The sequence below is a fragment of the Crocuta crocuta genome, unplaced genomic scaffold, assembly GCF_008692635.1.
Source record: "Crocuta crocuta isolate KB4526 unplaced genomic scaffold, BGI_CrCroc_1.0 scaffold193, whole genome shotgun sequence".
NCBI classification, from domain to species: Eukaryota; Metazoa; Chordata; class Mammalia; order Carnivora; family Hyaenidae; genus Crocuta; species Crocuta crocuta.
Window position 1 is genome coordinate 1,814,605 of NW_027529624.1, and position 27,966 is coordinate 1,842,570.

General features: G+C 42.3%; 1 protein-coding gene across 2 annotated transcripts in view; it reads left to right on the forward strand.

Annotated features, from left to right (window-relative positions):
* RFX4 (regulatory factor X4) overlaps positions 1-27,966 on the forward strand; it is a 159,261-nt gene that overhangs the window by 21,622 nt on the left and 109,673 nt on the right. For both annotated transcript variants that reach the window (XM_077762006.1, XM_077762007.1), the window contains exons 2-3: positions 4,874-4,960; positions 25,384-25,444. In XM_077762006.1, coding sequence (XP_077618132.1) covers positions 4,874-4,960; positions 25,384-25,444 — 148 coding nt within the window. The remainder of the gene's footprint in view (positions 1-4,873; positions 4,961-25,383; positions 25,445-27,966) is intronic.

Sequence of the window (27,966 nt, forward strand, 5' to 3'; positions counted from 1 at the left end):
CCCCGAAAGTGAAAATCCACAAGGCATGATTGGTGGCGTCCTTCCTGCCTGTGATCCCAGATGAGTCATACACAGTGATGCTTCACATCCCAGGAGCCAACACTCACAGCCATCGGTACATCCTGTTGGGCACTTGGAGCAAGTTTGGTCCTTACTAAAAGATCAGATGGTTTTTATGGATCAAGAGTGAGGCAGTTGGGAGCAGGGAGATTAGCCAAGTGTGAACAAGCCCTCCTTGTCCTGTGTCCCAGGACTGGGTGCCCATGCTGCCGTGCTGGTCACAGTGCCTTGGTTTAGAACTTCTGCTTCAAGCCTCAGTTTTCCTCTGTATAAATAGAGATATTAATACATACCACATACTATTGTTCTGAGATCCCTTTTAATTTAAACCATGTATGTGAAAACGCCCTGCAGAGTACGTAAGAGCTTAATGTTATTTTTCAGGAAAAAAGTAAGGCATTCAACGACGCATATTTATTTTGCAATATCTACAGGGATAGGCACAGTGCCAGCTTCTGGATACAAGGTGAACAGAAAGGCCAGGGTCTTGCGCTCATGAGTTTGGGTAGTAGCATGGGCCTCACTTTCTAGATGGCAGCTGCAGGGTGGAAGCCAGTCTTCTTCATGTCTGTATCACTCACAGAAGTGAGTGTATCACTCATAGAAGGCACAACCTAGACATTGAAATTTGCTTCCTGTATTTGGAAAATCACCTTTGATGTGTTGTATGATTTCATACCTTATCTGGTAAAAAAACAAAAGATTAGGAAATTCTATAGATATGTGGACGTGTCTGCTTATATGCTGTGCATTCTTTGATATCACGTGTGTCAATAATGTAACATTTATTGAGACCATCGTATAGGAAAAACCTCATACCAGGTGCTAGTGAGAGTCAAAAGAAATAGAGTAACATGGACTTCATTCTTAAGATATTTAAGACCTAAACAGAAGGGCCTGTTATGTATAACAAAGGCTGGCAAAGAAATATGTGAATGAATTTAGCAAAAATTGTAATATGGAAGTAGAGTGTTAGCAGAAGTTCAAATGCAAAGCACACTGATCAGTGGTACAGAATTGGTGTTGTGTGTTGGAGACCGTATGGAACATAGGAGGAGGAGAGCTTAGCCCACACTGGGAGAGAGCATACTGGTTATGATCTAAGTCTGAATGCCGGTCTGCATCTTACTAGCTGGGTGACTTTGGACAAGTCACTTAATCTTACTGAGCTTTAATTTTCTTAATACCACCTACCTCAAGGTTGTTTTGAGGATTAAGCATGATGGTATATGTACTGTATTTGCATAATTCTTGGCCCATAAAGACCCAAGGGATGACAGCCTTTATTATTATTTTTAAATCACATAATCTACAAATAAATTAGTTAGACGAACACAGCACTTTATTAAAAATTCAGTATACCCGTCATTTGGTTTGAGTAACCCTTGATCTTTGCAAGACCAAAATACATTGTTAGTAGTTTTAAAGTATACAGATTTTACTTCATATTACGTCTTTTTACCTAAAAAAAGGCCTTCCAATCATATGGAGCAGGCTGACTTAGGGGACATGAGTTGCAGATGCTGCTGCTGAGAGCCCCATGAAGGAAGAGGACAAAGGTCAGAGAGCACCTGTGGATCCAAGGCCTGTGACCTATTTAGATGTTTCACTTTTATATGTGTGGTCTGGAATGTAAGACCTCTCAATGCTCTAAAAACTCCACATATCCAGAACAGTAGAGGTGATGGCTCTGCCATATTATATTTGGCACTGCTCAGAACGTAGTCTGGACCCTCAGACTTCATCCTGGATGGCACATGTTCAAATGAATATTGGTTAACTAGAAGCCAGCCAGAGATGCAGGTGAACTAGATGGCAAAGAAGTGAGAACAGTTCTTCCAAGCAAGAGCAAAAACAAATGAGGTATTTTGACCAGAAAAATGGAGCCATGGTGGCTGTCTTCTTATATCTGCCATGTGCATGACATGACAGACCACATGTACTCTGTGTTTCCCCCTGGGAGAAGAGCGGGTTGGCAGAGTGGCTACAGGCATCAGCCATGATGTCAGACCTGAGAGTGTGCAGTGGGTGGAGGAAAGGGTTATTTGGTGACATTTTTTCTCTGTTTCTTTCCTGGTACTTCTGGCCGTCTCTGTCTCCTCATAACCCTGCCCTCATCTCTCTCCAGTGTTGGGCAACATGGAGAGGCACAGCATCTGGAAAGTTCTTCCTTGGCTTGGGCTCTTGTGGCATGGTGTTGCACTGTCTTGACCGTTGGTGTTCAGAGCCAGCTCCCCTCCGGAATGTTACCAGGCGTTCTTCAGAGAAAGAGAGTCCCACCAGTAACTGGGGATTCTCACCTGCAGGAATAGGCCCTTCTGAGGACTCCAAATTTAACAGGCCTCACGTGGCACAGGCAAATGGGTGAGAGGGAGAGTGTTTCTCTTGGTTCCCTGTGTCTGCTGAATAGGGTGTGTGTGTGTGTGTGTGTGTGTGTACGTACGTGCATGTGCATGCGTGTGCGAGTGTGTGCATGCCCGCACGCGTGTGAGAGTGACTAGATGTGAAAACCTCACTGGGAAGACCAGGGCTGGTCCAGAACAATAGCAGTTGCTTTTGGTGGTGTGATTTGGCAGAGGAAGGGGCTGCAGATTTCTGTAGCTGCCGTCCAAAACCAGCCACGGCTGTTGCCAAGGAAATTGTGCCAGAACTCGAGGGGAATAGAAGATCCGAGTGGAGATCTTCTGGGGACTCCTGAAAAGAATTCTGGAGATTTGTATCCAGATGCATCTTTGGATGCAACGTGATGACAGACACTCACCTAGCGCCATCCCAGCTTTGAAACCGTCAGAAGCCATTTGCTTCTACGTTGCCCGGTTGGTGTATGGAAGGGGTGATGTTTTCAGGTTTTGAATTTCTCCGCTGCTCAGTGTTTCCTTAGAAATGCCAGATTTCCATTTCTTCTGAACAAGCTGGCTCCTGCTTCTCCCCTTGGATTTTCCCCCTTACTTATTTACCATTTAGGGAGCAGCTTTTAAAAGAGCAGTTTGTGGGATGTAAAATATAAAACAACCCAACATGTCTCCCTCCTGTCCCTCCCAGCGCCGCCCCCGCCCCTCGCCGTAGCTCAGCTGTCAGCATCAGCTTGGCTTCTTTTGCAAATATGTTCCCTAAGGTGTTAACTCATGATCTTGGCCTTGGCCTTTTGAACTGAGGAGGCACATTACTTAATCTAAGCTTCAGTTGCTTTCTAGGAAAAAATGGGAATGAACATCTTTTCCTCTGGGAGTGGCTGCGCGACTTCCACGGGGATAACATATGTAAAGAGCCTGGCATGGTAGAACAGGTGATCAGTAAATGCCAGCTCCTACATTATAAAGCCACCAGTGGGAGACTGCGCCGTTCAGAAGCACATGGCCGTAGGTCTGGTCAGCTCCGCTCTAACACCACATAGGCATTCCTAAAACTCCTAACTGAGCTTGGGCGCTCTCTGCAAAACTGCACAATAAAAGCCACAGCATTTACTAGAATAATAAACTAGGGGCATAACACTCAAAAATTTTGTCAGTGACACATTAAAAAAGTAGGAACCTAATGAAGATGATAGCACAGTTTTGCACATGTTAATGGCTAAGCGGTCCACAAATGCAATAAATACGGCACGTCACCTTGGAAAAGCCCTGAAGTTTGCTTTTGGAAGGGGATGTCAGGAAGGCTGCAACTTGTGAGTTACTATGAAGTGGTAAAACGTGGGTTCTCCAGGCAGGTGTGGCTCATAGCACATGTGGCAAACTAAAATAGCTGGTAGTTGGCTGAGGCGTGAGCGCATGTGGATTTTGCATATTCCTCTGGGCTTCCGTGCAGCTTTGTGTGGTTTTCTGCTTTCCCCTGATGCTTCTTAGGGAAGAAATTGAGCGTAAGCAAACACGAAGTTTGCTCTCTGCTCATATCATTCCCCCGTGTATTACTTGTGCTGGAACACATTCAGATTTTCAAAACACGCATTCTAGCAGAACTGACTGTACTTAGCTGATGTTGTTGAATGAATGAATGAGTGAATGAATGAATGTAGCTGGTCCAGACAATGGAATAAGCATCACGCCACAATGTGGAAAGTACTTCTGTAGACTTTGGAATTAGATTAAAAGAACATAGTCTTTGGATTTTAAAAGTCCTACATAGCTATTGTAGAGTTTATAATATGACCTCCCCCAGTGGCTTTTCGGCCTGTGTTTGGAAGTGCTCTTTCGGGGGTCCCCCGGGCAAGGGGAGTGAGCTACGAGGTTCCCTGCCCTCTTTCTCCGCTTCAACCAGAACCCTCAGGGTTTTATCTGCTTTCTTTTTATGTTTTTGTTCAAATAAAGGGTTCTGCTGCTAACTTGCCAATCTGCAAACCCCCACCAGTGATTTAGTTGACCAAGCTTTGCTTTACAAACAACCTCTCAGGAATGTATCTTCTTTGCAAAGAAAGATAATTCTCAATTGGTACTGTTGGGCTGTGAATACTCCAGAAGTAGTGGAATCTGACCGGGAAACACAGAAATACTGTGCTACTGTACTTCTACTTCTCCAGAAGTAGTAGAATCTGACCAGGAAATTCTCAAGTGGGCTTCAATCACCATTTTGTCTCCCAACTCCTCAGCCAAGGCTCATCAACAATGGTGACTGTGGAGCTTCATGGAAAGTCAGATTCCAGTCGGGGCCAGTCTCAGATGATCGCTGATGGGCAGTTAAACCTAATGTGTTTATGATGTTCTTGTCTCTTCACAAACACCAACAGCAATTCTGCAATTCTGTGATCTTCTTTCCCCTTTCTCTCTTTTTTTCTGTTTGTGTTTCTTTTTTGTTTTTTTGTTTTTTGTTTTTTTTTTAGAGAGCTGGATTGAAAGATGTCTCAATGAAAGTGAAAACAAACGTTATTCCAGCCACACATCTCTGGGGAATGTTTCTAATGATGAAAGTAAGTGCTCGAAACTCATTCTTCCACAATGTCCTAGACACTGCCAGTGTCCCCGTGGGAGGGATAGTGCTTCTCGAATGCTAGGCTGGGGCATGTCATCTGGAACGAGAGGCTCTGAAGCCATTTATGGAATACGTTAGGCCCTCCCTGGAATATTCTGTGGTAGGGAGTGCAGCGTAGTCAGGTAGTCACGGAAATGGGGCCACAGCAGACACTTGCTGTTTAAATGTCCATATTGTCTGAGTCCCCAGAGAGACCCCATTGCAGCGATGCTCCATCTGGGCAAAAGTGGACCCTGGACAGGAAACGGGAAAGGCCACTCTCGGTGTCACTGTTGACATGGGATTAAAGTAGTGTGTCATGGCACTGTTGTTTCAGAGTCATGAATGTCCTTACTCTTTGAAAATAAAGATTTCTTCCAGGTCTTGGACTAGAGAATTGGAGTTAGTGGGAAGATATAAACTGCTGTGTTTACACTTTTCCCTGGGTTATGTTAGATTGGGGCTTCCGGATACCTCATATTAAGAGAGAAGACTAGCTGGGACTTGTATTTGCCCCCTAAACACTAAAAACGGGGGACAGCTCATTGTAAATATAATTTCCAGCAGGGACAGAGTGTCCTTCTCCCTTGGCTGGGAAAGTGCATCTCCTTAGTGCAGGTTTCTCAAAGCATGGCCAGGGGCCACCTGCTCCCTGAGTGTTGGCTAGACACTCTGAACAGCCACCTTCTTTTGGAGCCCCTTCCGCCATTGGCATTCTGTCATCACGATTTTGCTTCATTTTATAAAATTGAGATAAATTGAACATAAAGTACATAAATCTTATGTGAATGGTCCCATGAATATCTTTTCCCCCATTTTGTCTCTACCTAAGTAACCACCACCCAGAAGAGGTAGAATGTTTATAGCACCCTGGGAGGTTCCTTCATGTCTCATCCCTGTGAATAACTACTGTCCTAATTTTATCACTATGGTTTGCTTTTGCCTGTTTCTGAAACATTATATAAATGGACTTACAGAGTCTGCATTCGTTAGTCTGTAGCTTTTTTCATTCAGTGTCTGTGCAATATAGCCTTGATGTTCTACGTAGTACTTTTTCATTGTTGTTTAGTATTCCATTGTATGTATATATCACAGTTTGCTCATCCATTTAAATGTTGATAGTATTTAAATTGTCTCAAGTTTTCTTTGAAAAATTATTTCTTAACATCTCTGAGCATTCTTTGTTTTGCTGTGCTAATATATGTATAACAGGATTGACCATTTTAACCATTTTAAGTGTACAGCTCGGTGGCATTAAGTACATTCACCTTGTGCAGCCATCACTGCCGTCCATCTCCAAAACTTTTTTCATCTTCCCAAATTGAAGGTTTAAAAATAACTCTCCATTCCCTCCCCCTCTAGTCCCTTGAAATTACTATTCTACTTTCTGCCTCTATGAATTTGACTGTATAAAATAGAGGGGTACCTGGGTGGCTCAGTCGGTTAAGCGCCCGACTTTGGCTCAGGTCACGATCTCACTGTTCATGAGTTTGAGTCCAACATGGGGCTGTGTGCTGACAGGTCAGAACCTGGAACCTGCTTCGGATTCTGTGTCTCTCATTCTCTCTGTCCCTCCCTTGCTTGCACTCTGTCTCTCTATCTCTCAAAAATAAACTTTAAAAAAAAAGCAATTAAAAAATAGAATCATGTAGTATTTGTTTTTTTGTAACTGGCTTATTTTACTTATTTCAGGCTTCATCCATACTGCAGCATGTATCAGGAATTTCCTTCCCTTTAAAGGCCGGATAACATTCCATTTTATGTATATTCCCCATTTGGTTTATCCATTCATAGACATTTGGGTTGTTTCCACCTTTTGGCTGTTGCAAATAATACTGCTATGAACATGGGTGTACAAATGTCTGTACAAATGGCTGCTTTCAGTCTTTTGAGTATATACCCAGGAGTAAATTGCTGGAAAATACGGTAATTCTATTTTTAGTATCTTGACTTATCACCATACTGCTTTCCACAGCAGCTGAACCATTTTGTATTACCATTAGAAATGCATAAACTTTCCAGTGTTTCCACATTCTTGGCAATATTTGTGATTTTCTGTGTTTTTTTTTTTTTTTAAATAATAACCATCCTAATGCATGTAAAGTGTCATCTCATAGTTTTGATTTGTATTTCCCTAGTGGTTAGTGATGTTGAGCATCTTTTCATGTGCTTATTAATCATTTGAATATCTTCTTTGGAGAAATGTCTGTTCAATCCTTTACCCATTTTTTATTTGAATTTTTTACTTTTTGTTGTTACTGAGTTGTTGGAGTTCTTTATATATTTTCCATATTAAACCCTTATCAGATACATGGTTTGCAAATATTTTCTTCTATTCCATGGTTGCCTTTTATTCTGTTGGTTGTGTAACATTGATGCACAGAATTCTTAATTTTGGTGTAGCCCAGCTTATCCAACTTTCTTTTGTTGCCTGTGCTATTGGTGTCAGATCCAAGAAATCATTGCCAAATCCAACACCAGGAAGCTTTTCCTGTATGAGAGTTTTATAGTTTTCTCTCTTATGTTTAGGTCTTTGATCTACTTTGAGTTAATTTTTGTATATGGCATAAGGTAAGGGTCCAAATTCTTTTTTTTTTTTTTTTTTGCATGTGAATATCCAGGTTTCCCAGCACCATTTGTTGAAAAGATTGTTCTTCATTGAATGGTCTTGACACCCTTGCTAAAAATCATTTAACCATATATGTGAGGCTCTCTTCCTGGTCTCTCTATTCTATTCTGTTGGTCTATATGTCTATCTTTATGCCAGTACCACATTATTTTGATTACTGTAGCTTTGTATTAAGTTGCATGTGTATGTGTGTGTGATTTTCTTGCCTAATTGCTCTAAGTAGGCCTTCCGGGACTGTGTTAAATAGAAGTGGCAAAAGTGAGCATCTTTGTTTTGTTCTTGATCTTAGAGGAAAAGCTTTCAGTCTTACCATTAAATATGATGTTTACCATGAATTGTTCCTATAGGCTTTTAGTGTATTAAACTAGTTTTCTTCTATTCCTATTTTGTTGAGTGTTTTTATCATGGTGAGGTGTTAAATTCTGCCAAATGCTTGTTTTGTGTCCATTGAGATGATCATGTGGCTATCTTGTCAGCACAGTGTACTCCATTGATTGATTTTTCTATGTTGAACCATCCTTGCATTCAAGGAAAAAAAAACTGCAGCTGGTCATGGTGTACAATCGTTTAACACACTGTCGAATTCTGTTTGCTAGTATTTTGTTGAGGATTTTTGCATTAATATTCATAAGGGCTGTGAATCTGGAGTTTTCTTTTCTTGTAGTATCTTTGCCTGGCCTTGGTATGAGGATAATGCAGGCCTCATAGAATGAGTTTGGAAGTGTTCCCACCTCTTCCATTTTTTGGAAAAGCTTGAGAAGGATTGATAAACATTCCTGTAGATATCCTCTTTTGTGATTTGCCTGTTCACATCATTTGCCTGTTGGTTTCTTTTTAAGTTGTGCTGTTTGTCTTTTCCTTAATGATTTGTAAGAGTTGTTTCTATAGTCTTAGAAGGAGATGTTTGTCAAAGAAAAGTATTGCAAACATCTCTCAGTTTGTTGTCTGCCTTTGTCTTTGTGGTATCTTTTGGTGAAAAGAAGTTCTTTGTTCGAATAACATCCAGTTTATCAGTGTTTTTCTTTTGTAGTTAGTGCTTTTTGTTTTGTATTAAGAAATCTTTGCCTACCCTGGGTCATTAAGATATTTTTTCATGTTATTAGCTAAAAGATTTATTGTTTTGCCTTTTATTTTTATGTTAGTGGTCCATCTGGAATTGTTGTATATGGTGTGAGGGAGGAGTTCTTGTTTTATTTTTAATTTCTAACTGATAGAGCACCTTTTGTTGAAAAGCAAATCCTTTACCTGCTAGTCATAAATCAAAAGATTGTATACATGTGGATCTGTGTCTTGACCTTTGTTCTGAACCATTGGTCTGCTTTTCTATTTTGGTGTCATAAAATGTCTTCTTTAAGATTGTTTTGATTAACTTAAATTCTTAACATTTCCATTCAGATTTTAGAACCAGCTTTTCAGTTATTAACAAGAATCCTGCAGGGATTTTGACTGGGATCATACTGAATCTACCTACAATCAATTTGGGAAGAATTGGTACCTTACCAACATTAAATTTCCAGTCTATGTATGTGACCCTAGGCTTCCACATATTAAATGGGCTTTAATTTCTTGCAGTAGCAGTTTATAGATTATAGTGTTGAGGTTTTGCACATCTTTCATTAGATTTATTCCTAGATAATTGATACTTTTCAGTGCTATTATAAATAGTAGTATTTAATTTTTTTCTAATTGTTAGTTGCTAGCATATGAAAATGCAGTTGATTTCTTAGATAATGTCTGTGTCCAGCCCCTTTACTAAATTTGCTTATTAATTATGAGTTTGCCTTAAAAAATGATTTCTGTGAACATAATCATGTCACCTGAGAAAAATGATAGTTTTCCATCTTCTTTTATAGTTTATATATATATATTTTTTCTGTGCTTTTAGAGATCTTACTGCAATGTTGAGTTGAAGTGGTGATAGTAGGCACCCTGTCTTGTTGCTGACCAAGGAGGAAAACGTTTCATGTTTCACCATGGAGTGTGATGCTTACTGTGGATTTTTTTTTTCTTTTCAGGTATTCATGATCAAATCCCTGGTTTGCTGAAAGGTTTTTCTTGAATGGGAGTTGACCTTTATTAAATGTTTTTCTGCGTCTGTTGAGATGATCATATGTTTTTCTCTTTTATTCTATTAAGGTTGTAAATTACATGGATTGATTTTTGAGTTAGGCCAGTCTTGCATTCCTGGAATAAATGGCACTTGTTTGAAGTAATGTCTTTTTTATGTATTTCCGGGTTAGACTGACTACTGTTAAGAATTTTGGTATCTATTATTCATAAGACTTTGTTGACTTCTGATTTTCCTTTCAGTGCCATGATTATACTTACATGCCTCCTAAAAAGAAGTGGGAAGTTTCTTCTTTTTTGTTTCTTCAGAAGAGTTTGTGTAAGATGGCATTATTTACTTCTTAGATGCTAGGAAGAACTCAACACCAAAGTTCTTTGGGCTTGGAGTTTTCTTTGAGGAAACTCAAAGTTTTCTCTGAGGATTATTCTATTTCTTGATTTGTTACTTTTAGCAAATTGTTATTTTTAAGGAATTCATTCCATCAAAATTTTCAAATTTATTTATATGACCTTGTTTAAACTTCCTTTTGTTTTTCTCATTTCTCACCCATAGTGATGTCCTCCTTTCATTTCTGATATTGGCAATTGATGTTCTCTCTGTTTCCTCAGTCAATCTTGCCAGAGTTTATCAATTTGATTAGTCTTTTCAAAGATCCAACTTTTGGCCTTGTTTTTTTTCAACTGACATCTTTTTTCTGTTTCTTTTATTTCTGCCTCTTTCCTGTGTATTGTTTTCCTTCCTTCTCTTTTCTTTGGGTTTAATTTTTTGTCTTTTTCTAGCTTTTGAGACAGACTTTTAGATCATTGATTTCAACCTTTTCTGAGATAGGCACTTAAAGTTACACATTTTCCTCTAAGCACTGCTTAGGTGCATCCCATAATTTTTCTGAGGTCACACTTTCGTTATCATTCAGTTAAACTCATGTTCTAATTTCTATTGTGGTTTCTTCTTTTTATTCTTGGTTTATTTAGAAATCTACTGCTTATTTTTCCAAACATTTGGTTATTTCCTACTGGTTTCTATTGTAATTCCATTATGGTCAGAGAACATATTCTGCACAATTTCAATATTTGAAATTGTTGAGACTTAGTTTTTGTCCTGACAGATGGTTTATTTTGGCAAATGTCCACATATACTCGTAAAGAATGTGTATTCAATGGATACTGGATGAAGTCAATTAGATCAAGTAGTTAATGGTGTATCTTTTTTCATCTTCCTGTTTCCAATCTTTCTGAATTCAGTATTAAGATTTTTAATATGTGTTTGAAAAAATCCTATCTGATAATCTGTATCTTAAATTGGAATATTTAGATCATTTAAATGTAACACACTTAAATTAAATTACACTTTTGGGCTTAAATCAACAAACTTACTATTTAATTTTGATTTGTCCCATCTGTCTTTATTTTTTTGTTCCTTCCTTTTTGCTTTTTTGACAGAGATGGTGTAGTTTAAAATTTCTTCTTCGTTGTTTTCCTCTGCTGATTTTCCAATGACATAGTCCTTGTGAGCGGCTGTCTTGGGGATTACAACGTACACCCCCCCTTTCACGTCTGCCCTACATCCCTCCTTCCCCAGTTTCAAGCCCAGGACACAAACACACTCCCCCTTAAACTCCATTTACCTCCCTCCTGCCCTCTGTACTGTTGCCTTAATGTATTTTATTTCTACCTGTTTTAAGCCCCATAAGACATTGTTATTGATTGTTGTTTTAAACAGTCAATATTTGTTTATTTTTATTTATTCACATATTTGCCCTTTCCAGGGCTGTTGATTTCTATCAGCAAGTCTGTGCTTCTACTGGGGATCATTTTTACTTTAAGACAAATAAACTCCTTTCATATTTTGTGTAGTACAGTGTCATGTAGTGTAGAGCATGAAAAATATCTTTATTTCACCTATGTGAAAGAAGTTTTTTAATGTTTATTCATTTTTGAGTGGCAGAAGGAGACAGAGCATGAGTGGGGAGGGACAGAGAGAGAGAGACACACACACACACACAGAATTCAAAGCAGGCTCCGGCTGTTAGCACAGAGCCCAATGCAGGGCTTGAACTCAAAATCCAAGAGATCATGACCTGAGCCGAAGTCAAATGCTTAACTGAATGAGCCACCCAGGCGCCCCAAGCTGCTTTAGATAATGGGCATCCGGTCCATATTCAAGACAGGTGAATGGAGAAAGGGTTGACACCAGTTAGCTTTCCTCTTATATGTCTTCCTCTTATTAGAAAACAGCAGAGGGGCACCTGGGTGACTCAGTTGGTTAAGTGTCTGACTTCAGCTCAGGTCATGATCTCAACGGTCTGTGGGTTCTGGCCCCATGTCAGGCTCTGTGATGACAGCTCAGAGCCTGGAGCCTGACATGTCTCCCTCTCTCTCTGTCCCTCCCCTGCTCACACTCTGTCTCTTTCTCAAAAATAAACATAAAAAAAATTTTTTTTTAAAGAAAACAGAATCTTTCCCGAGAGCCCCCAGTAGACTTCCCTTATGTTGTTTATGTTAAGAATTCTACCATCTGTAGCTGAAAGGGAAGATAGGCAAGTGAATATTTGTCAGAGGAATAGAACAAAATATAAGTACTCTTAATGGTTGGACAACCCCAGGCCAAACTCAGCTTGGCTCCTGTTTTTATACAACCCAGGGTCTAAGATTTTTTTATTTTTGTTTTGTTTTTAATTTTAAAGAGTGAAGAAAAAAATGAAGAAGAATATGTGACCAACATCATATACAGCCTCCAAAAGCCTAAAATGTTTACTGTCTAGCTCTTTACAGAAAAAGTTTGCCAAACCTTGGCTTAGACAAATTAGGATTTTCCTCTGGGCTGTCACATCACTGCCCTGAATAAACCAGGGCTTTTATTAGCAAGCAGGAAAAAAAAAAAAGAAAGAAAGAAGGAAGGAAGGGAGGGAGGGAGGAAGGAAGGAAGGAAGGAAGGAAGGAAGGAAGGAAGGAAGGAAGGAAGAAAGACTGGCTATTGAGTGGCTAACTAAAGGGGCTGCCATAGAGTTTACCTGTGAGCCAGGCCAAGCGGGTAAAAATGCCTTCCCAGGGTCATGTGAGGAGAGGTTAACATTCCATCTGCAGACAAAGATTTTTTTCCTCTGGCCTGAGTGAGAGCTGGGTATAGTACTGAGAGTCCTGGTTAAAATGAGATGGAGTGGGAGAATAATTGATGTATTAGCCTAGAATAAAAAAGCTAAGGCTCAGAAAAGGGAAATTATTTGTTCAGAATCATATGTAAGTAGTGCTAGAATCAGAACTACTACCCACATCTTCTGATTTCTATGCAGTGCTCTGCCTATTATGCCCCTTTGATCAGGTCAGAAGACAGGGATTTAATTGATTAACAAGAGCTTCAGTGAGCATGAGGAGATGGGACATGAGACATTTTGACGGAATGCATTTGGGAAGAAAGCCTTGGATCAGTGAGGTCAAGCCTTAAATGTCGAATGAGTGAGGGTCTGAACAGGAGTGGATGGGTTATTTACCATAATTGAGGTCTCATAAATGCTCATTTCCAACCAGAACAAATTGCATTTTCTCTCAGGCAGATGTCAGTAGATTGTCATGTTTCTGATGGCATGCTCACCAACCAAAGGGAAGACTTTGAATGTAAAGAATTATCAGGTCAGGACTGATTTGAACATGGTGTCCAGGGAGGAGAGCCCAGCAGTGTGGATTGAGCAGAATTGTACTTCCTGCAGAAGATTCCCTGAGCACCTACTACGTACAGGCACCTACTATGTACAGGACTATGTAGAAAACTCAAAAGTTACACAAGGAAGGAAAGAGCAGAAAGCTGATATGAAAATGCAAAATATATTAAATATTACTTATTATTTCCTAATATATTGCATATTATCGTATTATATTTATTCAATACCAAATATATTCAGCATCAGGCAGTATGCTAGACATAATCACAGCCACAGTTTTCTTTAATTTTCTGGAAGGGAGGTATTTTTTTATCCTCAGTTTACAGATAAGGACACTGAGATTCAGAGGTTGTAGGATTTATTCAGGTGCCACAGCAAGGAAGTGGTAGAGTTAGACATGAATTTAGTGCTGTCTGATTTTACAGTGGTCTTTCTTCCTACCACATAAGCATTCTCTTCTGTGGATCTGTGCTCTCATGGAATTTTTAATCTAGAAGGGAAGCTTAGGCCCACTGTTGAATAATCATATGAGGCCATATGCAGTCAATTCCATTTGAATGATGCAAGGTGCCTCTACCTTGCCATACCAGGCATGCTCCTGGGTTCTGGCACAACCCCAGTGGAAGCTGGTTAGAAATGCAGAATCCCAGGCCTCCTCCAGACCCACCGAAGCACGCTCTGCATCTTAACATAACCCCCAGGCAGCTAAAATTCATGCTAAAGCTTGGGAGAGGTCACAGGCTGGAAAGTGACTAGGGAAGGAATCTTGGAGGAGGTGGCCTTTGTGCTGCAACCTCCATGTGGGTCCTTTAAGTGGTGATGGTAAAGGGCTGGGAGGCAGAAAGCCACAAGGAAGATTTTGTACTTGGAGAGTTTTCCAGACTGGCTTGAGCAGAAGCTGAAGGATCATGAGCTATGAAGATCATGTTACTGAGGGACTTGAATTCCAGACACGGGGTTTGGAGTCTGATGGCTATGGTGCCTGTGAAGGAGCTGGGTGGAGGAGTGACAAATCAAAGTGGCATTTTCAGAAGATTAATGTGGAGAGAGTCTGTGCAGGTAGATTAGAGCCCAGAGGACACTTTGGGGGCTTCCGCCTAGTCCAGGTTTGAAGGAAAGAGGCTGTAGTCCAGATAGTCCAGTGGGACCAAGAGAGTTGGAGAGATGAGGGCCATAGGATGGGTCCACATAGCCCAGTGAGATTCCTTGGGATTCCTGTTGCACTCCTTGGGAAACAGAGACAAGTTAAATGTGGCCCCGATGTGCCCAAGTCCTCTAGCCTTCAGGTCACTATTTCCTTAACATCCAAGTCAGTGACTCCAGCCTCCATCCTGTATCTTAGGTGGGAGTCCAGAGTGTGCCCTATATATCTAGTGGTTACCAGACTGTGTGTGCTGGGAAGGGGGGGGGGACTACGGAAAGGGGTTCTGTTTCTCCTGAGATAGTCCACATGGTGTCCTGTTCCCTACTCTCTCTTGGCCATTCCTACCAGCGGCCACTCTGTCTTGTCTGCTCATTCTGAATTTAGCCCTTCTGTTACCCTCCCCTGCCCCTCCCCGACTCATTAGGGCTGTTACCCACTGTCGGGTGACGGAGGATTTTTACAGCACAAGGAAGGGGAAAGTTGGAGTTCAGTGGCAAAAAATGACATAGAACTTGGGTCTCAGTGGGTCCCAGCTTCATGTGACTCATCATTATCATTTTAAAATCTCATTGCATCTCCGGGCTGTGTGCATGAAAGCCATGTATCTCCCTCACCCTACTCCACTCCTTGGCCAGGTCAGTGTATTTTCCAGTTTGGGATCTTGTGACCGACCTCCAATGGTGGGTTCCAGAGAAAAAGAAATGTAGCTAAACTTTTTCATGTGTCCACCGAATGGTGGATGAAAGCCCCCTGCTGATAGCAGAACGGTGTTCGACCATCCCAGGGCAAGGAGAAGGACTTGGAGTGGGAAGTCCGGGTCGGGGGCTTCCCCACAAAGTCTTCCCGGGATGGCTTGCAACAGTCAGACCGCTCATATGGGGCAGTTTTAGTCTTAGCCTGGAACCACAGTGCAAGACTGCTGGCTGGTCATGAGGCCATGGTTAGAGACAATCCCCTAGACTCCTCCCCTTCCGCAGACAGCCATTCTGCGGTCCCAGGCTGCCCTTCCCGTGTCCCTCGGAGTGTCTGTCTGTCCTCTCCTCTAGTGGAGAAGGCTCTAGTCTGTCCTCTGTGCTTGGAGCTCACTGCCAGGGCCCCTCGGCACCTCCACTCAGCCCCTCAATGGGCCGTGACTCCCTGAGGGGAAGAGAGCGTGTCTTTCTGATTGTGTGTCATTTAATATGATAGGGCCTGGCACATAGGAGGTGCACACTCTGTGTTTATTAGGTAAATGGATATTAGGAAAGCAAAATACTGTAAAGCCGTCAGGTTCTAAAGACTGGTAATTTGCTTTCGGTTTCTGGCATCCCGGATCACTTAACCAAGTATGAATAGATTCTTCCTTCAGATGCTCCCTCCCCAACAGAGGAGTTTTTAATTTGTTCAAACTTAGAGTATTTTGGAATAGATAATACATTCATATGGTTCAAAAATCACCAGTGCCTTCAAGGTACTCATTGAGAAGTCTGAGTCCCACCTCAGCTCCCTAGTGGTACGTGCATTTATTTATTGTGTATTCTTCCAGTACTTCTCGTGCCTTTTGTGCATTCTGCCAGTATTTTATTTCTTTATGCAAATAAAAATTCAAATACATGTTCTTTTTTTTGCCACTTCTTTCATCAAAGATTTTATTTTTAAGTAATCTCTGCACCCAACATGGGGCTCAAACCCACAACCCAACACCAACAGTCACAAGCTCCACCAAGTGAGCCAGCCAGGCGCCCCCTTTCACGCCCACTTTCTAAGACAAAAAGGCAGCAGCCCTGATGCATTTTGTTGTGACTTGCTTTCTTCACTTAATACTAAACCCCGGAATGCTCCAGAGAACGGCCTCATTCTTTTCTCACTTTCAGTCTTTTTTTTTTTTTTTTTCTCAGAGTTGTGTAGCATTCTACTGTGAGGATGTAGCATAATTTAGCTAAGCAGGTGAGCTCTGGGCTGTTTCTGAACATTTACCATCCCAGAGAAGATGCGATGTGTATGGTTGTTTTCCATGTGTCCCACTCGGAGCTGTAGGATCTGTCCCCAGACATGGGACTTCTGGCTACAGAGCATGTGGGACTTCAGTAGATTGGGTCAGATGACCTTCCACATGGGGAGGCACCATGTCACTCTCCTCCCCTCCCCCCCGCAAGGTGGGAAGACACTTGCTTCCCACAGCTTCGCGCAGAGTTGTGTGGTCGCGGTTGGGATTTTTGCCAATCTGATTGAGAAATGGTGCTTCAGCGTAGTTTTCCTTTTCACTCATTGAAATTAATCATCTCTTCACATTTCAAGAACATTTGTATTTTTTTCCATCAACTGTGTGTCATATGCTTTGCCTGGTTTTTATGTTTTGTTTTGTTTGTTTGTTTTTCCTCTTGGGTCTTAGTCTTTCTCCTTCTGGTCTTATTGGCACTCTGTCTGGGGGTGGGGAGATGAGATCGTTGTCTGTGGTATGACTGCAGTTTTCCCAAGCACGGTATTATCTTTCTACTTAAGGTGTGGCTCCCCCATCCTCACCCCTATGTAGAAGCTTTGGATTTCTTATGTAGGAAATTTATTAACATTTCCTTTTATGGCTTTTGGGTTTTGTATCAGAGTTAGAAAGGCCTTTTCTTACTCCAGGGTTAGGAAGGAATTCACCCAGAGGAGGTAAAAGGAGGCAGGTGTGGGGCCCCCTCAGAGCAATGCCTGCCAACATCACAGTTTTGTTTGGGGCTTAGCCCTGTTCCCACGGGGAGAAGGGTTTGCTGCCAGGGGCTGATGCCCACTGCCAAAGGCCTGGGTCCAGGCACCCTGATCATCCGCTGGTGTCCTTTGCAGTGGCTGGGAAGAGGTTGGAGAAGGGGAAATGAAATGTTTGGCAGGCGCATGTTCCCAACAGGTGAGGTCTGGCCAGGTGCAGCCAGGTTAGCCTAATGAAAGGAAATAGAATTAGGACTTTGAAGTGAAACTTGAGAATTGCATAAACTTGAACCTTTCCTGGGATTTGAAAAGAAGTAATTAATTTAGAAATGTTCTCTCTTAATATTAAAGTCTGCCACACCGGCTTCAGGCAGGAAATACTCTAAAATAGGTCCCCCAATATTGTGAATTAAGTCAGCAGATATTAGGCAGGTACTATGTTCTTTGCCATATTTAGTGCAGTACTAGAGGTTGGAAGAGAGACCGAGGCTCAAAATGTTTGGGTTCAGGAAGTTTGTGGGTCCTCTCCCAGCTCCCCCACTAGCTATGTGACCTCAGATTGCTTTCCACCTCTTTCTCCGAGCCTGTGTCTTTCTCTGTAAGTGGGGATAACACTAGTAATTAGACCTAAAGTTGATTAAGCACTAAGTATACATCAAGCACTATATTTGATGTTTCACATATTGTAAATCATTCACTTTCTTGGGCAGCTGTGAAAATTAAATGCAGTGAAGAGTGCCTGGCACATTATAGGTACTCATCGAGGGTTCTCTGGTAGAATGGGTAGGCTCAGAATTTAGTTGTGGTATTATCTTGGTCATTCATCCATTCGTTCCACTAATACTTCTTTTTTTTTTTTAATTTATTTTATTTGAGAGAGAGCAGGGAAGACGGGCAGAGTGAGGGAAGGGGAGAGAGAGAATATTTTTAAAAAAATTTTAATGTTTATTTTTGAGAGAGAGAGAGACAGAGACAGAGCACGAGCAGGGGAGGGGCAGAGAGAGAGGGAGACACAGAATCTGAAGCAGGCTCCAGGCTTTGAGCTATCAGCACAGAACCATGAGATCATGAACCATGAGATCGTGACGTGAGGTGAAGTCGGACACTTAACCAACTGAGCCACCCAGGAGCCCTGGGGGTGGGGGGCAGAGAGAGCAGAGAGAGAGAGAGAGAGAGAGAGAGAGAGAGAGAATCTTAATCAGGCTCCAAGCCTGATGCAAGGCTTGATCCTCTGACCCTGAGATTATGATCTGAGCTGAAATCGAGAGTGGGATGCTCAACCTACTGAGCCACCCAGGTGCCCCTCCACACATACTTCTTGAGTCCCCACCTGTGTGGGTCCTGGAGCCACAGTGGTGAGGCAGTCTGTGCTCTACAGAGCTTATAGACTAGCAGGCAGACACACTGGTGGGCAAGCAGTGACCACACCCTGTGATGAGGACTTTCCTAGGGACCAGTCAGGGTGCAGTGGGAGCTCAGCGGAGGAGCAAAGAGCCCTGTCCCAGAGGCTGGGGTTGCCAAACGCAGCCCCATGGAGAGGATGGAGATCCAGGTGCCTGGCCTTTCCAGAAGAGTGACAACATTGTAGTAAAAGCGAATACATAGGTAGTATGTATCTTATGCCAGGAGTGGTTAGTTAATCCTTACAGTATGTGCTTGATGCCATTATTACCCCTATTTTCAGATAAGGAAACTAAGGCACCCAAAGGTTGTTCGAAGTCGCACAGCTCGCAAGTGGTGGAGCCAGTGTTTGAGCCTGGAAATGTGGCCTCAGAGTTTCTGTCGGAAGGTAGCTCCAGAGAGGGGAACAGAGATGCTCGCCACTGGGAAACTGACTGAAATTCCCTGGAGCGTGTTTGGAGGCGCGACTGCGAAGTGAGAGCAGCACAGAGTGGCTAGTAGGCCAGGCAGCGTGCAGCGTCGCTCTGGGAGGGGTTAGGCAGACGGCCCTTCCCTGGCTTTGGTGAGATGAGCAGGGTGGGCATTGAGAATGGATGGTCCAGTGTGTGCTGTGAGTGCCTCCTGGAGTCTTGCTGGCTTGAAATTCTGCCTTATAGTGTGAATCTCATTCTGTTTGAGGCATTTTTGCCTGTTAAAAAGGAAAAGCATTTGGCAGAACCAGTCCCTAAAGTTTCTGTCAGCGATGGCTATTTCCTTCTGCCTAAAATGTGCTCTCCTTCAGATACCAGGGCTCAATTCACATCCCACATTTGGCGTGGCTGTAACATCCTGGACTTGCCCTTACATTCTATTTGCTGATAATTTGACTCTGATCTTAAAAGAGCAGAGACGGGGCATCTGGGTGGCTCAGCTGGCTAAGCATTCAGCTTTAGCTCAGGTCATGATCTTGTGGTTCATGAGTTAGAGCCCCACATTGGGCTCTGTGCTGACAGCTCAGAGCCTGGAGCCTGGTTCAGATTCTGTCTCTCTCCATCCCTCCCCTACTCCTGTGTCTCTCTGTCGAAAATAAGTAAACATTAAAAAAAATTTTTTTTTTTTAGAAGAACAGAGACCATATCTGTCTGGTCTCGCCCTTTAGCCCCTGGCCTAGGGCTGGAACCTAGCAGACAATCAGTATTTGATGAATGAATAAATGAGTAACCAGCACTTCTGGTGAATTAGGCCCGACAGCTGTCAAATAGGAAGGGCCTGGCTATGACACACACCCGCTTTGGGGAGAAAGAGTCTGGGCTTTGAGACCCTGGGCACAGAGTCACCAGGGGTATAGCAGGGGCCCTGCAGGGGTGGAAGGCACCTGTTTAGTGACCAAGCTGGAGAGTCGAATTGGCTCCGGCATAGACCAGTTGTTGTCCAGGAACCATCCGAAGCCACCACATGCTAAGCACGGATGGAAGTCCAGTCTCCACTCATTGGCTGCAGGGCCTGGTGCACGTTATTGAGACCCTCCAAAGTTCAGTTTCCTTCTTTATGAAACCAGACCTAAAACTTCTTCACGGCATCCTCAGGAGGAATCCAGTGAGAGAGCATATGAAAACCGACGCACAATGCCTGGCTTAAGTACTTGGCCAATAAATGCTGTTATTGTCACGGGGGTATTCTTTTTTAATGTGTCTAGTTTTGAACATAGTATATTTAATTTTCAAACCGTCCTTGGGGTATAAGTTTTGATTCTCACGTTTAAGGTAAAGGACACCCACGCCTTTAGTGGAGTAGCTGCTCAGGGTTCCAACCAGAGTTAAGGGGAAAGCTTCCACTCGAACCCCGGTCTGCCTTGCTCTCAAAGCCAGGTCTCTTTCCATTTGCTGGTACCAGAAATGGGCCATCACAGAGCTCCACTGAGGAGAAACATCTGACACAATAGAGACAGGTATGACCTGAGTGAGGGCACGCTGGGATGGAGTCCCAGAACAAGGGGTTCTAGAGGCTCCATTGGCCAAGTGGGTGGTGTGCGTTCTCCCCTGTGCCCCAGGGTTTGTCCCCCAGGACTTCACATGCCGCTTCCTCTCCTGGAACGCCGCCTCCCTCCGTGTCCTCCTCTCTGCATCTGACCTGTCCTTGTAAAGGCGAAGGGGACAGGCTGCAAGCCAGAGTGAACTGTACGGCCCCCACTTGTTTTAAGCTCGGAGTGTGTGTGTCCCTGAGTGTGAAAGAGAACATTGAAAGCAGACTGGAGGTAAATAAGAGGAAAACAATAGTTCACTGTGTTGAGAGGGGCTTAGACGTCCAGAGATTTCTATTTTCTCTATATTTTCCAAAATCAAAAATGGACATGGATTACTTCTGCGAACAGAAAACAGAGTTATTTTAAAAACCCTGACTGTCTCCTCAAGGCGCAGCTCAAATACCACCTCCTGTTTGGAGCCGTGATGTCACCCAGTGTGTGTTTGCCTGGGCGGGGGTGGGAAGGGGGTCCTCCATCCACGCATCTGTCTTTGCCTCTGGAAGTCTTTCCGAGCAGAAGCTCGGTCTCCCTGGCCTGCTTCCCACAGTAGCCACGGCTGAACAGAACTGCTCTGGGCAACCCCCACCCCGGCTTCCAGAGAAGCCAAGGGTGGTCTTTGCCATGCAGCCCTGGAAATGAGATTTGGGAGCTCTTCACCTGTGTTGGGTTCATTTCACTAATTCCGCCAGCAGCCTTTCAAGGCAGGCGTGATTATTATCCTGAGTTTAAGAAACTGTCTTGAAGCTTAAACAGAGTTATTAGTTGTCAGAAGAGTCCCTTGCACCACACCAACCCATGCTGTAGCCATCTTACTCCTGGGAGGGTGGCGTGAGCTTACGGGTCCCCATGTCTTGGTCTGTCCCATACCTTCTCTACCTTCTTTTCCCTTGGCTTGGTTCCCACTTCCTTGCCATCTGGTTCCCATCTCTGGCACACTCGGCGATGTAGCTCACTTATCACTGCTTTCTCTGGTAAGCCTTCCATGATGGGCTCTGCTTTTTCAGGCAGTCTGCGTCGGCGGGCTCTTCCTTGCCTACCCATGTTGTAGCATTTATCACTTCTCACTGAACTTGGCCTTTTCTCTCCACTATTTGTCTTTCTATTTCTCCAACCAGACTGAACGACAGGAATTTAATTTCTTTATCCTCGGTGTGTCTAGCTGGCATAAATTAGCTATTCAGTAAATATTTTTTGAATTAATATAATCCTTTCACTGTCCCTATAAAATGACCATTTACAAATGAAGAAATGTGAAGCTCAAAGGTTGAAGGGTTTGCTCAGTCATGGCCAGTTAAGTTTTGGCATTGATTCTAGAACACAGGTCTTTTGATATCTAGTCCAGTTTGGCTGAAATGCTAAAATTTAAAGAAGCAGAGGAGATGGAAGAGATTCTGCCAGTTCTAATGGGAATGTAAATGTTAATCATGTTCCAGCAGAAGCCAGGAGGTGTGTTTAGGCCATTTATGTACTTTTCCTTGTTTGAGAAGAAACTCAATTAATCCTGTTTTTCTTAACATAGTCTTTTATTTGTTTTCAGTTATTTGCTTAGTATCATTTCTAGGAGTTGGGTTATGAGGTCAAGTGACGGGACATTTTAGATGGCTCTCACTATTACCGCCAGTTTGCTTGCCAAAACTTTGTACCAGTTCACACTGCCTTTAGTAAAATATGTGACTGTCAGTTTTACCATTTACACACCAGCACTAGGGATTATCATTATTTAAAATTTTTGTTACTCTCAGACATGTAAAATTGTGCCTCGTTATTATTTTCTCCGTGTTTCTTTGTGAACAACTGAGTTCGCATATTTTTTTGGTGTGTCTGTATTCTTGTGAGACCCATGTGTTCGTGCTCCTTATTGTGCTATTTATTTTTTTTTTAAGATTGTTGAAGACATTTGTGGAAGGCAGACTCAACTGTTAAGTGCCAGATGGAAGGCACTAGTGAGAGGAAACACAAAGATGACTAAGATATCATCCCTGCCTTCTTAAGTAGGAGCTTCTTAAGTAGGATACTGAAGTTGGAGAGATGGATGTGGCTGTGTACAGAAATAACGATCCTGGTGGCTAAACTGTCTAACCGAGAGACAAGTAATGGGTTGTAGAAGAATAGTTGGGATCAGTGATGCCTGACTTGGAGAGTATCAGGGAAGGCTTCAAAGAAGTGGTGTCATTTCTTCTACGCTGGAAAGGATGAGAAGCATTTAGAAGGAGCTCTAGGTTGACAAAGCACTGTGAGCAGGTGTTGAACCCATGATGTACTGGGACACTTTGTCCCTGAGAACAGTTGGTGTGAGTGTTTGTATCAGTTAAGATGGTTTTGGTGGTAGGGAAGAGAATATCCAATGAAAAGAGGTTTTATTAACTAAGGAAATTTTATCATCTGACAAAACAAAGAGGCAGCCATTTGGGGGGTCAGCTGATTGGGCACAACATGGCATTCAGAGCCCCCAGTCTTTCCTCCTTTCCTCTCTGCTACCTCAGCGTGGACGGACTTTATCCCCGGTTGAAAGCTTGCTGCCTCGCTCTCGTGTCAAAACCTGGACAGGCCAGATTCTCTCACCTATTTGCTTGCTTGCTTGCTTTTGCATAAAACAATAGATACTTGTTTTTTTTACAGCTTTGGAGGCCAGAAGTTCAAAACCAAGGCCTTCCATCTCTTTTTATTAGGGTAAAAATATCTTCCCCCAAAGCCCCCAGAGAGTGTCTGTGTAAGTCCGAAGGGCCAGCAAGCACCATGTCACCCGTCACACCTACCCCATCAGTGGCTTGCCGGTAGATAAAATTACCATGGTAGATTGCAATTAATCAGGATTTCCCTCTCTAGGGTTTGAGAGGGAATCACCCTCCTTGGACACATGGCCCCCGCTAAATTGCAGTTCTGTTCAATAAGGAAGAAGCGGGATACATACACTTGTTGAATAAGTGACAGCAGTGTCTGCCATGGTGTTTATGAATACACATTTTAATCGGAATTACACCAATCTTGATACATTTCATCAAGAAAATATTTTCTGAATTCAATTTTATTAAGCTAATTTATTTACTTCTTTTTTTTCTACAAATAGTTTATTGTCAAGTTGGTTTCCATATAACACCCAGTGCTCATCCCCACAAGTACCCCCCTCTGTGCCCATCCNTGTGGTTTTGATTTGTGGTTCTGTGATGAGGAGGGGCGCTGAGCATCGTTCCGTGTGTCTGTTGGTCATCTGGATGTCCTCTTTGGAGAAGTGTCTGTTCATATCTTCTGCCCATTTCTTTACTGGGTTGTTTGTTTTTTGGGTGTGGAGTTTGGTGAGTTCCTTATAGATTTTGGATATTAACCCTTTATCTGATATGTCATTTACAACTGTCTTTTCCCATTCCATTGGTTGCCTATTAGTATTTATTTTGAGAGAGTGGGAGAGCGTGAATGGGGGAGGGGCTATAAAAGAGGGAGATAGAGAACCCGAAGCAGGTTCCACACTGTCAGCGTGGAGCCCGATGGGGGCTTGAACCCACAACCCTTGAGATCGTGACCTGAGCTGAAATCAAGAGTCAGAAGCTTAACTGACTGAGCCAACCAGGTGCCCCTAAGATAACTTATTTCAAAAAAATATTTTTTCCTACACCATATTTCATTTTCTTCCATGTTCATTTTTGTTTTACTTAAAATATTTTTATGGATATACAGATTCTTTTCCATATAAATTTTACACCACAGATTTATTTCTTTGACCATTTGACATGTTCTTTGTAAATTTTGTTGGTTATACTTGTAGGTCTTGATGTGATTAATTTTCTCTTGAGATTGTTATGCATAGCGGTCTTCTTGGGTCAAACTCTGTGGATCAAGACTTTTTATTTTGACTATTTGTATTAATGATCTTTATTAGGAACTGGATGAGGCTAATTACTTGTATTTCTCAGTTAATCCATGATGAAATTGTGAGTAGTTCTTCTTTGATTCTTAGTAGTTCTTCAAAGATTGATGTATTGCTCAGATTGCTGTGTTGTAGAAATCAGCAAACCAGAACCTCACAGTCCAAATCTAGCCTGATGCCTGTTTTCATAGGGCTCTAAGTTAAGAATGGTTTTTACAGATGAGTATTTATAATCTGTTCAATGATAGAGATGTGAACTTTGAATTCCAGTTAAGAAAAATGTTGCCTCTTACCCCCAAACAGTTCCATTATTCTTATTAATAGACCTATATTACAAAAACTGTACTCAATTACTGTTATTACATTTTGAATTTCATCAATAAAAGTTTTGTGGAAATTTTTTTCTCTTGTTATATAAATACTATATAATATTTTTTTATTTTGTCTCTTGGTCCCTAAGCCCTAAAATATTTGCTATCTGGCTGGCCCTCTACAGGAAAGAATTGCCAATCTCCGCTCTGTTCTATTGCTATTCTAATTCTCCTGAACCCTTAAACTCCCCCTCCCTTACCCAACAATGCCTGTTCTCCGGCTGTTACCAGGAGCAAATGGTCAGTGAGGTCAGTATGTTCTTAGGGTCAGAATCTAGAGTCAGATGTCCGGCTACAGTTGGGAAAATAGCAAGTTGGGTGAATGCAGTCATAACGGCTCAGCGATAGAGACAGATCTTCAACTCTTAAAGTGTTACGTCAAATGAAAATGCAAAGTGATGTAAGAGTTTCCCTGTATAAGTCAGTTTCCCCTTTTTTTCTCATTCAAGAAGAAGTCTAACAAGTTGGAGAGGCCGAAGTATGGTTGCTTTCAAAAGCAATAATATTTGAGGGAACTTTGGGAGAGCTGCGAAGCCTTTTGCTTTTCCTACTGAAGGTAGCTCCTTTTTCTTTCCTTTAACAGATGAGGAAAAAGAAAACAATAGAGCATCCAAGCCCCACTCCACTCCTGCTACTCTGCAATGGTAAGTTCATTTTCAGCAAGTTCTCTCTTGATGGGGTGCTCACATACCTGCAGCTTCCTGCTGGTAGAATAGAGCATCACTGGAAAGTTTGACATCAACGTGAGGACTTGACATCCAATTGCCTAACGTGCAGTCAATTTAATTTGCAGCTGTGTGTAAAATACTCAGCTTAGGTCCAGCCTGGAGATTTGGATTTTCATATTTATTTTATTTGGGGGAAGGTATTGTTTTCCATCGTCAAGACCCTGGCAAGGACTGGATGCCACATGGGTGTTGTTAACTGACTTAATGGAATCCATTTTTACAATTAATAAGGATGCAGCAGATTACACACGTGTAGGTCTGTTCACCCCCTGCTGATGATCCCTTACTGAATTAATACTCAGTTGCAACTATACTACAATTATTTTTTAACACTAGTAACATTAACAAGCATTATCTCCTTTAGTGGCTTTACATTTACTATTTGGAATTCCTGGACTTGGTGAAATATTTAATGGATGTTGTGTAAGTGGTTGCTTTCATGTTTGAGGTTTCCAGGTGAATTTTCCTCTAAGAGCTTTACTTAGAAGTTATGTTGTAGCTTTGAGCACCAGAGATGTCTACACTTGAGACTCATTCCTCAAAACTCCATGTCAGTTAGGGCTATGATTCCCCTGGCAGTGCAGCCCAGTAAACCTGAGGGGATTAAGGAAGGAAGGGGAGGGAAGGAGAAGTGGGGAGGGGAAGACCCTAAGAGCGATTGATTATGCCAGCCTCCATGCCAGGCACTTCAGGTGCCCTGAATTCTCATAATTCTCTGAAGTTGGCATCATTATGCCCATTTCACAGATGAGGAAAATAAAGCTTAGACAGTTAAATCATTTGCCTGAATGTACACAGAGCCATGAAGTGGCACAGGCTGGGCCTCTTTAACTGCAAAGCCTCTGCTTTGGAAGAAAGAAAGAGAAGACTCAGGATGGATGGAGAGGAGAGAACAAATGAGAAAAGGGAGCAGATGGGCTTTAAGGAGCAAATCACATTAGATTCTCCTGACTAATCCATGCACAGGTGAGAGGAAGGTGCATCGGGAGAAAGCATTCAGGAGCGTAACTCAATCTTCTTTAACCAGAGTCTCCACAGTCAGCTTGCCTCAAGGGCAGCAAAGGTTGTTTTCAAGAGCTTGATTTCCAGACTTTGGCTTGTTTCCATCATTTTGTCTCTATAGTCTTTTTCTCACTGAATTTGCTGCTTTTGTTTTCTTTAAAATTCGACTCTATATCCCTGGTCAAACCTGTGCCTGCACCCTTCTCCCCAAATCATGGTCACACAAATTTCCATAATGCCAGGACATCTAATGAGGCATCAATAGAAAGGACTTTTGGACATGAGAATTTCTAGAAATGCAAGGAATTGGCAGACACACTGACTTTAAAAACCCGAACACCTTGCACATTTCAGAATAAAAACTTGAGAGAATTTGAGTAGAAGAAAATCACTGTGTTCGTTCCTATTTTTCTGTGATTGTCTGATATCTGCCCGGAAACAGTGAGGTGATAGACCGTGCAGCTTAACCCCCAGCTGTGTAGCCTTGGGTGAGGTCTTTAACTTCTCTGTACCCCAGTCTCCTCAGCTGTAAAATGGGGACAGCAGTGATATCTAACTCTTAGGGTAGTCGTTAAGAGGAGACTGAGGTAGGACAAAGAAAGTGCGTGAAGCATCTGATGTAGAGCCAGCTACTTGGCATACCTTGCCTTCTGAGCCCCCCAAGGGCATCCCAGAGCAGGGTTTCTCTCCTTCCTGATGTGTGTAGCCAGTTCACCCCTCCTGTACCTAACTCTGTACAGAATATCTTTTTCTACATAAAGAGTCCCATAGATCATTCCAGAAGAAATGTCATCGTCCAATTCACAAAGTCAGGCAGGGGATTTTTTTTTTTTTAACTAAATTTTCTTTCAAGGCCAAATCAGATTCAAGAATTTGTAAATTTTTGTTTTATTAAATTATCAAAAGACATTAAGTTGTTCAAAGAACATCAAATTGTCCTCCAGTTCCCTTTATATGTATAAGATAGAATTTCAGCCACTGACTAATTCACGAAGTGTTGACTGGGCACCTCCTCTGACTAATTCACGAAGCTCTTGGCTCTGAGAATGCAATGGTGAGTAAGCTAGACCAGGAGCGATGAGGGGGAAAGTTTTATGATATAAAAGTATCATATTAATGATAAATAAATAAGGAATGCATTAGATACTTACACGTGTTGTGCAGAGAGTTAGAACTGGCTGACAGGGTAGTGTCTCAGAGGGTATTTCAGGTGGAGTGGTGTGGGAAAGCTTCCCGGAGGAGGTGACATTTAAGCGCACATTCGTATGACAAGAAGCCTTCAACATGACCCTGTGAAAATCAGGGGCAGGGAACATTCTAGGCAGAGGAACAGTTTCTAAAAAGGCTGAACTATTGTAGGCTAGCCTTTCCCAGAGGCAGACTGAGCAGATATGGGTGTGCAGGTGGTTTATTCAGGTGTGTGTCCGATATCGGCA